Below are 14,695 nucleotides of genomic sequence, written 5' to 3'. Positions count from 1 at the left end.
TTATGGGTGTGTTTAAGTTAGTGCAAACTTTCAGTTTGGTTACTTTCTGCCACTCATTGCTGCCAGGGTAGGCTCCGGACCTTATGATCCAGAACTAATCCTGGTGAATCTATAAGTGGCACACTAAATTATGACCCTTTTTTGTCTGTTGTAATGGAGTATGTACATTCTTACAGATTATAATGATTGCTCTTCTGTTTAGTCTAAATTTCTTGTATAGTCCAAAAGTACTTCTAATAGATTCTTGTTTATCATAGCTCTGAAAAGTGGTGGCATTTTACATGTTGGATGGACACGTAAGCAAAAATTTCAGTGAACTCTGTACACATACTACTACTACCATTATATAATAACTACTCTTGTGCAGCCAAGCATAGGTTATGGTCTGTTCTTGATCTCAAAAAGATCCGTAGATAGAAGGATGATGATTGAATGAGATGCTAGTTTCCTACAGTTTATAAACAAAAAGATAGTGATATCTTAATTTTAAAGACTAAAAACTAAATAAATGTTAAAATTAAACAATATGTTTGGACTCAAAAATGGAAAGAGAGAGTAATCATGGAGTAGCAACTGGATTCTCTCAGGAGAATTCAGGTTTTATAACCTAAACCCAAAACAAATGATTTCCACCTAATAATTAATATTATTCTGTATCAGATTTATTTGAACTAAGGTTTGACCTTTAATGAAAACTAAAATGCCTAAAAGCATTTTAGCATTTTGCTAAACAAAATTAAAGCAAAGCTAAAAGCTGAGCTATACGTAAAAATCAAGCTGAAATTAAATCTGCCTACTTGAAAACTGAAATAAAATTTAAATTGGTGAATTAAAATCTCTTGCTTCTATTTTTTAAATTAACCAGTTTCCAGGAGCCCACTGTCTCACTGTGGGGAACCCATAGGTGAGGATGCACAAATTTTTAAATTTAAGCACAAAATATTTTCTAGTAGTGTACCGTGAAGGAAGCCAACAAATCCCCTGCCAAATATTTACAAAAGTGTAATGGTGCAACTCTTCTTCTCCTCGTAATTACTAAAGCTTCATAGGGAAAGTCTATAGGTGAATCCTTTGAAATTTGAAATCAAAGAGACACAGGTTAAATTGTGCCTGCCAATCACAAATGTTATCATGCACAATTGTTTGTTATTCACTTTGAAGTGACTGGTTTGTGAAACATGGTGAAGCGAGGCTGAGAACTCGCTGTCCAAATATTTTATTCAAAGACGGAAGCCTTCAGGTCTCATCAAAAGTTAAAAACTTTTAATCAGTGATGAGTAGGGCCCACGATTTACCGCGGCCTGCGGAATTTAGGGTTTTGCAGCGGTAAAAGCCACGCCGCGGAATTAACCTAACTGCGGCGGAAAATACCAAATCTGAATAAAATCTCACCATTTGAGGCATATTGATATTAGTATGATTAATTTTGATTACTTCTTTAACTTCTTTCTTTAGCCTATTGCATCATGTCATTAATATCTCGTTCGTTGCTACTGAAATCGAACACAGTGGAGCTACAGTCCAGTTAAAGAAGCTGTCGGCGTTGCTGCAAAGTACTGATAAACGTAACAAGCTGAGAGCTGAACTTGAATTTGTATCTGTTCACTGCCAGCCAATTATGAACACTCTGACTTCTTTTGAGGAACAGTCATTCATGACTGTCGATGTCTACAACAAAGTGTCTGACTTACTGTCTTGCCTGAAATCGTCTGGATTTCCAATTGTAACCAGCAGCTGTGAAGATGGAAAGCACAATGCTGCTGTTAAACTTGAAGAATATTTTGTGGGAACCAAACAGCCGGCAATAGACCTATTCAGATTTGTGAGAATATTTGATCCACGACAACTACCACTCTTATCGAAGAATTTTGTTGATCATGCACCATCAGTGCCAACAATGATGGCTACAGCAGATGAATGGCAAGCTTATCTGGAGACAGCATCTCGTGAAGTAATTCCAGCTGATATCACTGCTTTTTGGTGTGCCTTAGAGGACAGACTGTCTCGCTTAGCAGCTCTTGCTAAAGTTTACATTGCGTTGCCGATCTCTTCTGTTGATGTTGAACGTTCGTTCTCAAAATATGGATCGGTGTTGTCACTGCTGCGATATTCTCTGTCACAAGAAAACCTACTAGCTTACATTGCCGTTTTCTTCAACAATAAATAAACAATAATTTTAGACACATTATTCGATAGTTTGTTGAGAATAATATTATGCCTACATATGTTTCAGCATCGTTTGCCTAAAGCAAATCTGTGGACTAAAATGTATGGATGTGAACGCTTTGATATACCTATTTGATTAGTATTACGAATTATGATTGATTATTATTAAGGATTAAGAATAAGAAAAATTGCATTTATTTTGCTTGGGTTATGAATTAATCTTATGGAGTTCTGGTACTGCATTTGTTGTGCCACGGTACGCCGCGGAATTTAAAAACATGCCGCGGTAAATCGTGGGCCCTAGCGATGAGCCCCAGAGATGGCCGCCATTTAGGATGAAATAGTTCCACCACCAAGTTGTCAAAATTTTTTAAAATTACAGTATTCTGAAAAATACTTTTTAATATGTTATGTAAAGTGTAATTGGTTTGAAGTCAGAAGAACAAGAACAGTCCCTTTCTGTAAATTATGATCCAAGAGCACGAAATGTATCTCCCACGAGCCACGCTTTGGTGTGGTATTTGGGGAGGAGGCGTGATTTGCCCCTTCTTTTTTGAAGATGATGATGGAAATTCCGTTACTGTAAATGGCAACCGTTATTGGGACATGTTCTGCAAGAAATGGAGGATGACGGAATTGGTGAAATGTAGTTTCGGCAGCTTGGGGCTACCTGCCATACATCCCGGCAGACAATCACCTTGCTTCGTGAAAAATTCTCTGAGCCTCTGATATCACTTCACGGCGGTGACCAAGAATGGCTTCCAAGGTCATGTGGGTGAGACATTTTATAAAATGTTCTGAAAATAACTCTAAAGTAATCTCATTGTGCCTTTTTAGACATACCTGCATTTTTCTACAGTCCCTTTACTATGTCTTTTGGCACAGTGTAGAGTTCTTAATCATCATCAAAGAGCCATTATTTAAGCTTAAACAAAAATTAAACTGAAATGATTGTTTCAAAATAAAAACTAAATTGAGTTGTGTCATTAAAAATAAAAACTAAAATACAAAATGGTCAAAGGTTCATAAAACTAAGCTGAACCTAAGCTAAAATTGAATGACAGGTGCAAATAGTATAGAAATAAAAGCTAATTTAAAAACTGAACTAAAATAACCTTGATTTGAATAAACTGTATATATTTAGTGAGTAAAATGGTCAACTACTGTTTGAGCTCAAGCACAGCCTTCACAAGTAGAAGAATGTGTGCACAGTATTCCATTGGCTATTCCCAAGCTCTTACCATTTTTTTGCCTGCCAAACTGATATTGTAGATGTGTACTTCCATTTCCTCTTTGAATTTTTGAGGATTTTTTTTTCTGCCATCATCACATTGTTTGACAGACATTGCAAACTATATGCGACTAAATGAAAAGCACTGAATCCTAGGTGTAAGGTAACTATTTTTGAAAATCCTCTACTCAGTCTGTAGTTCACATAATTGCCACTAGCTGATTACTGTTGAGCAAATACCTTTATGCATCAGCATAATTGCTAGAGAAATTTAGCTACCTGATGGATTGCCTATTTATTTTGGCTACAGTGTCAGGTACAACTATACTTGTAATCTTTTGCTAGTTTTCCTTGTTAAATGGTTATACTTAAGAATGATTTGTTCTGAATATTCATTTAGAATCACAATTCTCAAAATACCACTGTTTTCTTTAGTGACACCTATGCTGAATATTGAGTGGCCATATAAGAATTCATAACATTTCCTTTATTTGTTTGTTTTTTTCTTTTAATATTCTCCATATTTTGCTATAATTGGGAGAGGGAAATGGCTATTTTACTTGAATCATTAAATATATTTTAACAATGTGCATTATGCCTATTGTTAGCACCACTGTTTTTCCCACTCTGCAACTGTTTACATGCTAAGAATTACATTTCAGTAAATACAGTTGCAACTGAATGTGACTTCCCTCAGACTTATACAAAATCTGAATTAATGATTGCCTTCTAAATGTAAAGATTAGTTGGTACATCTCTTATTTTGGAAAAGAAAATTCCACTAAATGTGTTCAGGAATGTAGCTTTACTTATTAGTTAGTCACATTTGCACTTTTAACGACAGGTCATTTACAGAGGTGGGGGTTGAATTGAATTTAGTTTTGTTAAGTTCGACTTTATTGTATGGAACATTACATGCTTTTAATAAATTCAATAAAAGATTAAAAATATATATTTTTAACAGGTAATTTTGATCTTGGTGTCAGCAAATAGAAATACCCTGCGTTCTAAGTGTTTATTTAATTATAATTAAAATTAGTGGCTTATTGGAAAGTAAATTACCAGGTCAGAAAGGCAAGGACATTTAAGCTGTCTTTTGGGACATCTGAAAAATTTACATTAATAACCTAAACATTAGGGTTTTGCTTTTTCTCTAATCTGGAATATGGTCATATTTTGTGTAGTATTCTAGCAAAGCTGTGGGTCAGTTTATTTTGCATTTTAATGTAACATATAGTGAGAGGTTTACTTTAAATATATGTATGTTTCCTATTGCAGGTTGACAGTGACACTATTTGGAATGAGGTACACTCTTCTAGTGCTGCTAGGTATGCTGTTGGATCTGTCATTGAGCTGGTTTTTAAAGTTGCATCTGGGGAACTGAAGGTAAGTTTTTGTTGTTTTTTTTTTTAAAAACACATTTTCAAAATATCTAATATCTAATAAGCATTCACATCTTAAAACAACTAATACCTGTTGAAAACATCATAGTGCAGCATCAAAGTTCATACTGGTAATTGAATTAAATCAAGGCCTTCATGACATTGGAATGTTTTCCCTTGTGTTTATTTAAACTCTGTTCTTGATCCTAAATTCTTGCCCAAAGTGATGGACTGATTGGTACTCTAAATATTTTTTGCTGCACAGTGTTTCTACATTTCTTGTAATCTGTTTAATATGGTCAGTGTAAAATAAAGACAAAAACAACTGTAAAGTAGGGTTTCTGGCCCCGTATACTGAAAAAATACTTTTGCAAATAATAAGGAGTACAGTCAAGGTTGCACATTCGTGCCATTCAGTTGACCGCCCAAAGATGGCGGAGTGGGAGCATTTATGAGGGGGGACTGGAAGTAGAGGTGCATGCTGGGTAGGAGCCGAGGTGGATAGTGGGATTGGTGACGTCATCAGGGACTGACAGAGGAAGGGCGGAAGTAGTGGTGCGTGGGTGCTGATTCAGACCGCTTCATGGCAGCGGTGCATCTTTCTTTCTGTTTCTTTCTGAAAGTTAGTACCCCGTCACACCCTTCTGGCATACGAATTCACGATTAAAGATATCAAAAAATTTGTAAGTAGGTAAAAGAAACTTGATAGCTACTTTTGGAAGACAGATTAATGCTTGAAACTGCTAAATGTTGTTCAGTATAAACTAGCATTTTTACAGCTAGAAACATTTAAATGTTTAAATGCGTGACTTTAATTATATTATATACCGTAAGTGTTAAATATATAGATGGCTATTTTATTAACATTTCTTTAATATGAAGTTGGTGTTCCATTTACCCTCTGGGCTGAAAGAAATTATTAACAAGAAAATCTTAAGATCTTGCAGCCCAGTGGATGCCAACCCATATTAATTTTAATAACACACTAAAATCATTGCAGCCTTTCTTGTGGTAGATCTCTGCTTCATTTCATGTCTTAAGAATTCCATGGCATCTTATGTGAGTTATGCTTAGTCACTGTGTGCCAGCTATAGCAAAAGAAGTAAATTCACTAAGAAGCTAGCAAAATTGGATACTGGCTTCTGTGATATGCTTGTTTTTCTTTCACTTTCACTAAGTAACTTCTGAACACATTTGAGCAATCAGATGCCTGTAGACTGACCATTACAAATAGCATGTATTCATAGTTTGTAACTGCAGCAGCACCACATGGCAGGCAGGATTTTTACTTACATACCCTTCTTCAGATATGATGTTGTCTAATATGATGACGGCCAAATACACAGTGTGTTTAATAAAGTGATCAATATGTTTTATAGCATGCAAACTTGCCAGCGCATCATCACAGAATACAAGATCTTCCATATTTGGGAAGGTCAGAGCAATCTTTATGTTTAATACAAAACCTAATGAATTTTCAGTACCTGTAGTATTTGAAAGATGATTCACAAACTACTTTTGAAAATAACTTGCTTGTGGATAAAAATTGCTTACAATTTTCTGGTTTCAGAATGGCTTTGCTGTGGTACGTCCCCCAGGACATCATGCAGAGGAAAACACTCCAATGTAAGTTTTAATTTTAATCTGAAGATTTTTTGTTTTTATTGCAAGAATATCTTGCAATATCTTTTGTAAATATTTTATTATATGTTTTCATGGAACAGCACTGAAGATATAATATTTTGATACAATGTAAAGTAGTCAGTGTACAGCTTGTATAACAGTGTAAATTTACTGTCCCCTCAAAATAACTCGACACACAGTCATTACTGTCTAAACCACTGGCAACAAAAGTGAGTACACCCCTAAGTGAAAAATGTCCAAATTGTGCCTAAAGTGTCAATATTTTGTATGGCCACCATTATTTTACAGCACTGCCTTAACTCTCTTGGGCATGGAGTTCACTACAGCTTCACAGGTTGCCACTGGAATCATCTTCCCCTCCTCCATAACAACATCACGGAGCTGGTGGATGTAAGAGACCTTGCACTCCTCCACCTTCCGTTTGAGGAATGTGTCACAGATGCTCAATAAGGTTAAGGTCTGGAGCCATGCTTGGCCAGTCCAGCACCTTTACCCTCTATTTCTTTAGCAAAGCAGTGGTCGTCTTGGAGGTGTGTTTGGGGTCGTTATCATGTTGGAATACTGCCCTGCGGCCCAGTTTCCGAAGGCAGGGGATCATGCTCTGCTTCAGTATGTCACAGCTACAATGAACTGTAGCTGCCCAGTGCCGGCAGCACTCATGCAGCCCCAAATCATGACACTCCCACCATCATGCTTGACTGTAGGCAAGACACACTTATCTTTGTACTCCTCACCTGGTTACCACCACACGCGCTTGACACCATCTGAGCCAAATAGGTTTATCTTGGTCTCATCAGACCACAGGACATGGTTCCCGTAATCCATGTCCTTAGTCTGCTTGTCTTCAGAAAACTGTTTGTGGGCTTTCTTATAGAAGAGACTTCCTTCTGGGATGACAGCCATGCAGACCAATTTGATACAGTGTGCGGCGTATGGTCTGAGCACTGACAGGATGACCCCCTACCCCTTCAACCTTTGCAGCAATGCTTGCAGCACTCATGTGCCTATTTTCAAAAGACAACCTGTGTATATGACGCTGAGTATCTGTACTTTGGTCGACCATGGTGAGGCCTGTTCTGAGTGGAACCTGTCCTGGTAAACCGCTGTATTGTCTTGGCCACTGTACTGCAGCTCAGTTTCAGGGTGTTGGCAATCTTCTTATAGCCTAGGCCATCTTTATTTAGAGCAAAAATTATTTTTTTCAGATCCTCAGAGAGTTCTTTGCCATGAAGTGCCATGTTGAACTTCCAGTGACTAGTATGACAGAGTGTGAGCGCAATAACCAAATTTAACACAGCTGCTCCCCATTCACACCTGAGACTTTGTAACACTAACAAGTCACATGACACCAGGGAGGGAAAATGGCTAATAGGGCACAATTTGGACATTTTTCACTTAGGGGCTGTGGACACTTTTTCTATAGTATCGTTTCTTGTGACTGAAGACAGAGAGATATAATTAAAGTTAGTAAAAAATCTTTTATTAATACACACCAGGCAAAGGTAAGATGACAGAGAAGCACAGTCCTAGGACACCTGCCCTTCATCTGCCCCGAGGGGTCGGTGTCCCAAATCTTTTATAGGGCAAAGCTTTGTCTTATGACTTTAGTTGCACAAGAATTTCAAAACATTACATCTTTACAACAATTTGCTTGGATCAGCATTTACAACATTTTTAAAGTTCATCAGTTGGTCACTTGTGGTTTTTTGTCTGTTAGGAAAAACAGGAAGTTGCACTTGTCATGTGCACTTATAGACAAGACAAGGCCTGTGTGGCTTTTGTCACGTACACCAGATTGATCAATACTGATCAACTTTTTATTATTTTTCCACAGGGCGTAATCACTTTTGTTGCCAGCGGTTTAGACATTAATGGCTGTGTGTTGAGCTATTTTAAGGGGACAGCAAATTTACACTGCAATTTACAAGCTTTACACTGACTATTTTAGATTGTATCAAAGTGTCTTATCTTCAATGTTGTCCCATGAAAAGATATAATAAAATATTTACAAAAATATTAGTGGTGTACTCACTTTTGTGAGATACTGTACATTTCTAAAATATTAAAGACAAACTAAAGACACCAAGAGAAAAACTAGGTGTTGATGGATGGCACAAATCCTTACTGAAATACATTAACATTATATATTTCTTAAAAGGTGTGTGTGTTAGGCTTATTGTCAGCTTTAAATTGTCTTTTGTTGGTGAGTGACTTTGGGTGTTGCAATTGACTGAGACCTAGTGGATGATACTTTCTTAGCCTTGCACACAAAGCTGCCAGGATAGGCTCAAGCTCCCCACAACTCATTTGTAATAGTCAGTTTTGAGAGTATTGTGTAAGATTATGAACTGTGTAAATTAAAATCAAATTTATTTTTTCTTTTGCTAAAATGATGTATTGTTTTCTTTGATTATCCAGGGGATTCTGCTACTTCAATTCTGTAGCTATTGCTGCCAAGTTGTTGCAACAAAGGCTTAGTGTTAGCAAGATCTTAATAGTTGACTGGGTAAGTGTATCAGGCTCTGGTCTGTTTTTTATACTTCTTGTGTATAACATTATCAAATGTATTTATTATTTTGCCTTCAGTATGCAACAAAACACTTGAAGCAATAGCTGAGGGGCAAATGGATGGTTTAGATGATATTTACAATAAGTCAATCCTGACTTCAATTTTTCTTTTTAGAAATACTAATCCAAGACCACTGCATTAAATGTAGGTGTCATCTAGTGAGGGTTCTCTTCATAAAATACAGTGAAAATATTCTGTTTACTGGTATACAATTGATACATACAGTGGAAAAAGATTGTTTGGAGCAGTGACTAAGGAATAAGGCTTCAAAACGCAAGGCTACTGATTTAATTTCCCACCATTGTACTCCAAGTATAAAAAAAAAGTATGCAGATAGTTGCATTATGTACATCTACTTAAAGATTTGTGTCTAAAAATGGTGTTTGCTTTGCAAAGGTGCTATTTAAAATCAAGGTGGTTTGTGAGGTTCTCAGTTCAAGGATAGTTGAGGAGTTCTACATTGATAGATTAAAGCCCAGAAGTCCACTTGACCATCATCATCAAATCCTTCCATGAGTACCCTGAATACAATGAGGACTGATCATTTATGTTGGGTAGAATGCCTAGAGGGGGCTGGGCGGTCTCATGGCCTGGAATCCCTGCAGATTTTATTTTTTCTCTAGACGTCTGGAGTTTTTTTTGTTTTTTCTGTCCTCCCTGGCCATCGGACCTTACTTTTATTTTAAGTTAATTAGTGTTCCCTGATTTTAATTCTTAGTTTGTCTCTTTTCTCTTTCTTCATCATGTAAAGCACTTAGAGCTACATTATTTGTATGAAAATGTGCTATATAAATAAATGTTGTTGTTGTTCTGTGTGCAATTATTTAGATTAGAAACATGCATGCAAGAGCAAGGTAATTTACCTTGTGTAATATTTTTTAAGAGGACATCCAAGGTCTAGTGCTTAATACAAAAAAAAAAAAGTCACTACAGTAGTGGTATTAACTTAACGTAGAGTAGTCACCTAGAATATCTTAATTTTTGTGAAAGATTTATGTAAGAATGCCATGCAGGCCAATGTAGAGTGCCAATGATTTGACACTAACTTGTACCATCTTGTGAATTTGAGGAAGATCTACTATATGTACTTTGGAAGCCAATATAGGCATTTTTGTACATGCTGTTGTTGTATAAAAACATGTTTTCTTTGCAGGACTGCTTCAGCTCAGCCATATTCTTAGGATGTCTGGTGTGAATGGGTCTGTTGAGGTCATTCCATAGAAGCTCTGTTGGGTTGAGATCTGGGCTCTGACTTGGGCTCCTCCATAAGGCGGATTTCCTGATTTTTAATATAATTGTCCTGCTGCATCACCCAACTTTTATGAAGCTTTAGCTGGTGGATAGCCACTGTGATATTATCCTGTATGACTCCTTGATAAACCTGTGAATTCATTATCACCTTGATGATTGTTAGCTGTCTAGGCCATAAGTTAGCAAATTAAATCCAAATCATATACTTAAATGCGTTTATTTCCAGAGGGTTTGCATACTTTTTCTTTGTACTATAATATGAATGGATGGATTAGTTGTATGGATCAAAATCCTGAGTTTTATGTTACAGTAGACAGACACATTATATTTCTTTTAATATAACTTTGTTTCAAGTTATGCAATGCTTTATGTTAAAGTACAGTGTTTTTAAACTAAAAAAACAAAAGTCATACGTTTAGCACATTGTTTGAAGTGGTGGGTCATTAGCATTTGTTTTTCTGCAGGATGTCCACCACGGTAATGGAACCCAGCAAGCTTTTTACACTGATCCCAGCGTGCTATATGTGTCCTTGCATCGATATGATGATGGCAACTTCTTTCCAGGAAGTGGAGCTCCTGATGAGGTATGCTTTTAATAATCTAATAATAAACATTTTAGTTATTCTGATGGACAGTGTAGTAACATATGAAATAACGTGGTAACACTTTGAGGTATCCATTATAAGTTATTATTAACAGTTTGCATTTTATAAAACATAAACCTTTTTAACATGGTGTAAAAATGGTGAAAAATGGTAACATATTTAAAAACTTCTTTTTAATAATTTTTTGTTTTTAATAAAGTGAAATGTTTGTACACTATTAATAGCTGTAATGGGCTGTAATTTATGATGGATACTTTAAGTATAACCTGAACCTTGAGGTAAATAACGGGGTTTCAATGTTCTATGTTGCAGAAAAGTACTGAATGTATTTATTTGTTTATTTATTTATATTTTGGCTTCATTTATAGCTAAATGAGCATCAAAAAGAATTACTAACTGAGTGCCATTCTGTTAAGTACACCTTCACTTCTGACAGTGTCACAGATATATTGAAAAGAAACCACCAATTAATGGTTTTAATTTAAATGGGTAATCGGCAACAGTTGGTTAGGTAATAGCTAAGAACCAAGCGCTTGGAAAAGAGGTTTATCAGAATGCACAGTTCCAATCAATGCAATCAGGCTCCACTAACACATCAATAAATAAGAACATGTAGATCACCAAAGTTAAGAGGTATAAACAGGGAAGAAAGAAGAACTTGAAAATACATTATTTGGTTTGGTAAATCCTGGTTATTGCTGATTCATGCTGAAGAGAGAACCAAGGTTTTAGAGCACCAGGTGTCAATAGTTCATGTTTTTAATACCACTAATACATCTGTTTTTGTAACATATATTGGGGTCTTGGTAGAGCAAACATTGTAAGCAATTGAATAACTAATAAATATTTTCAGGTTAAGTGCATTATGACAGGGGATAACTATAATACTGAGTTAACACACTTTCTTCAGTCGAGTAATGCTATAAGCGAAAAGTCTAATAACCAGATAAGTTCTAGAAGCATGACACTAAATTAAGTTTAATGCATGTGGTCTGCCGGGTCATTAGATCTTATTCCAATCGACAGTCTATGTGATAAAAGGAAACAAATGATTTGGAGTAGACATTCCATCACTAGCTAAATTATAACAATTTTGGAATACAGTAGAATTGCTAGAGGATGTCTCTTCTGCACTTTTGTCACATGTCTTCCTTGTCCTATTATGAGTTATAATTTTACCCGAGTTTGTTAATATCTGTGTAGTTTCCTTTTAACCATTTGGCAAGTTTTTCTGTGACCTGGACCATGGCTCTTGTGTATCAACACATTGATACACAACTACTTTTATGTAACAACTGCAGAATGCTTTCAGTTTTGTGAATGTTTAACTAGGCAATTTAAAGGCAATCTTTAAAGTTGGAATTGATTTTTTTAAAAAAGCAAGGTCCATCAATTAAGGAAAAAATCATGCATTATCCATCCATCCATTTTCTAACCCGCTGAATCCAAATACAGGGTCACGGGGGTCTGCTGGAGCCAATCCCAGCCAACACAGAGAACAAGGCAGGAACCAATCCTGGGCAGGGTGCCAACCCACCGCAGAAAATCATGCATTATACCTTTAAAAATGAATTGCATTTGTTAGAGAGTCAACTTTGATGACCCTAGTAGAAACACATGCTGAGAAAAATGCAAAATTATTTTTATTATATATTACTCCTAAGCTATTGACTTCATTCTACTGAGTTTGAGTCTTTTCAGTTTATTTTATATAGCTCTTTCCTATTAAGCACTACAATGCAAAAGCTAAAACTACAAATATTATAACTACAATAGTACCTTCAGAGTCCAGTATTGAATGTGGTAGGTAAATTAATAGAAGTTGAAGATACTGAATGGAATTTGAAAATTAATTTGTAACGGCCGACCCTTCTCCAGACCGGCAACTACACAAAGAAGACCTGTAACCTGGCTAAACTGAGGAATCTAAAGATAACACCAAGCCATACCCCTTACAAGCAGTCCTTTCCACAAATCCTCAGTTAAGCAGGCAATGCAAGTCAAAGTGTAAAATTAAGTGCAGATATGTTGAAAAGTGATAACTAATATATATATATATATATATATATATATATACTAATAAAAGGCAAAGCCCTCACTCACTCACTCATCACTAATTCTCCAACTTCCCGTGTGGGTGGAAGGCTGAAATTTGGCAGGTTCATTCCTTACAGCTTCCTTACAAAAGTTGGGCAGGTTTTATATCGAAATTCTACGCGTAATGGTCATAACTGGAAGCAGTTTTCTCCATTTACTGTAATGGAGATGAGCTTCAACGCCGTGGGGCGGAGTTTCGTGTGACATCATCACGCCTCCCACGTAATCACGCAGTACATAGAAAACCAGGAAGACCTCAAAAAGCGCTGAAGAAAACATGCATTATATAATTGAGAAGGCAGCGAAACAATAAGAAGCGAGCGAGTGACATATACAACCATATTCATGAGTTCTGCTACTCGAAACAAAGCACGATGTAAACCTACACTTTAAATTAAGTTCATAGACAGGCTGCGCTGGCGTTTGTAATTTAGTGCCTGCCCATATAAGGCCGTCCGTCAGCGGCAATCCAATAGCAAACTGCCACTAAATATTCACGGGTGAAGGACTGTGCTTATGGAGAGGAAGATGAGATGGTCAGGGTGGTGTTTGACACAAACTCAGCTAAACTGCGAGAAAGTTTTAAGTGCCAGGACTAAGGTAACATTAAATACAGCCATGGACATAGCACGAGATGGCACCAGCACAGCTGGGAACCTTCGATGCATGTACACCGAGTGGCTCACGGAACTGACGCAGTGCACAGATAAAAGCAACAGTTCCAAAGAGCTGAACAAAACGAATTACACAATTGAAAAGGCAGCAAAAATATGAAGCGCCTGATACATACAAGCATATTCATAAATCCAACTACTGCGGAAACAAAGCACACGTTGGAAAAGTCAATGTCCCGCTAAAGGAAGACAGTGTAAAAAACCGTGCATGCAGTGTGTCAGGTCTCAGATAAAGAAGAAGACGAGCTGTTTATTGATGCAGTAAGAAACGAATCGATGAATGAAACCTGTCATCTTTACAACGATTGACAAACACGGAATGTAACTTGAACACAACACATCCTACAAATACGAACCTGATTGAAAGAAATAATGATAATCAAATCCTTGATGACAGCAACACTCAGTAACACTCACAAAACAAATACTGTATATTGACAGTCATGTTACGTTATTTTTAAAATGTTCCCTTTTCTTTTCTAGCTTTTTAACACACTACTTCTCACTGCGATACGCTGGTATATATATATATGTATATATATATATCCCGATCTACATACTCGAATAATGGATACTTTATTCGCCATCAATGATTGTTTTGGTAAAGCCATACTCAGTGTATTCATTAGATGAACGGTAAAAAGTAAGAGCGAGGGAGGATGACTTATTGAGGCATGCAGGCTGTAGTGCGCCAACTCTATCTGAATTGCGATCACATTTGAAAAATATATCTTTTCAAGTTCTATTTAGTCCATATGTGTCAAACTCAAGGGCGCGGGCCACATCCGCCCGGCGTAATTATATCCGCCCCGAGATCATTTTATATACTGTATTATTGTTATTAAAGCCCGGTATATGAAGCGCTGGTAACACAATAAACTACAGATCCCATAATGCAGCGCTTCAGCTGCCTTGCCAACACTTACCGAAGTTAATCAAGTTATTGCGAAGCTAGCTCACACGATGCTGAAGAGAAAAGTTGATTCTGAAAATAGAGCCTTTAAAACCGATGGGAGGCTGAGTATATGTTTACTGAACCCGTGTGTCTCATTTGTGGAGCTAATGTGGCTGTAATT

General features: G+C 36.7%; 1 protein-coding gene across 7 annotated transcripts in view; it reads left to right on the top strand.

Annotated features, from left to right (window-relative positions):
* Window positions 1-14,695, top strand: part of hdac4 (histone deacetylase 4) — a 532,842-nt gene that overhangs the window by 451,151 nt on the left and 66,996 nt on the right. For all 7 annotated transcript variants that reach the window (XM_039756441.1, XM_039756439.1, XM_039756440.1 and 4 more), the window contains 4 exons: window positions 4,676-4,783; window positions 6,350-6,405; window positions 8,842-8,929; window positions 10,708-10,827. In XM_039756441.1, coding sequence (XP_039612375.1) covers window positions 4,676-4,783; window positions 6,350-6,405; window positions 8,842-8,929; window positions 10,708-10,827 — 372 coding nt within the window. The remainder of the gene's footprint in view (window positions 1-4,675; window positions 4,784-6,349; window positions 6,406-8,841; window positions 8,930-10,707; window positions 10,828-14,695) is intronic.

Source organism: Polypterus senegalus, chromosome 6 (assembly GCF_016835505.1).
Source record: "Polypterus senegalus isolate Bchr_013 chromosome 6, ASM1683550v1, whole genome shotgun sequence".
NCBI lineage: Eukaryota > Metazoa > Chordata > Cladistia > Polypteriformes > Polypteridae > Polypterus > Polypterus senegalus.
The sequence above is the reverse complement of the archived record's forward strand: the minus strand, read 5'-3'. Positions and strand labels throughout refer to the sequence as shown.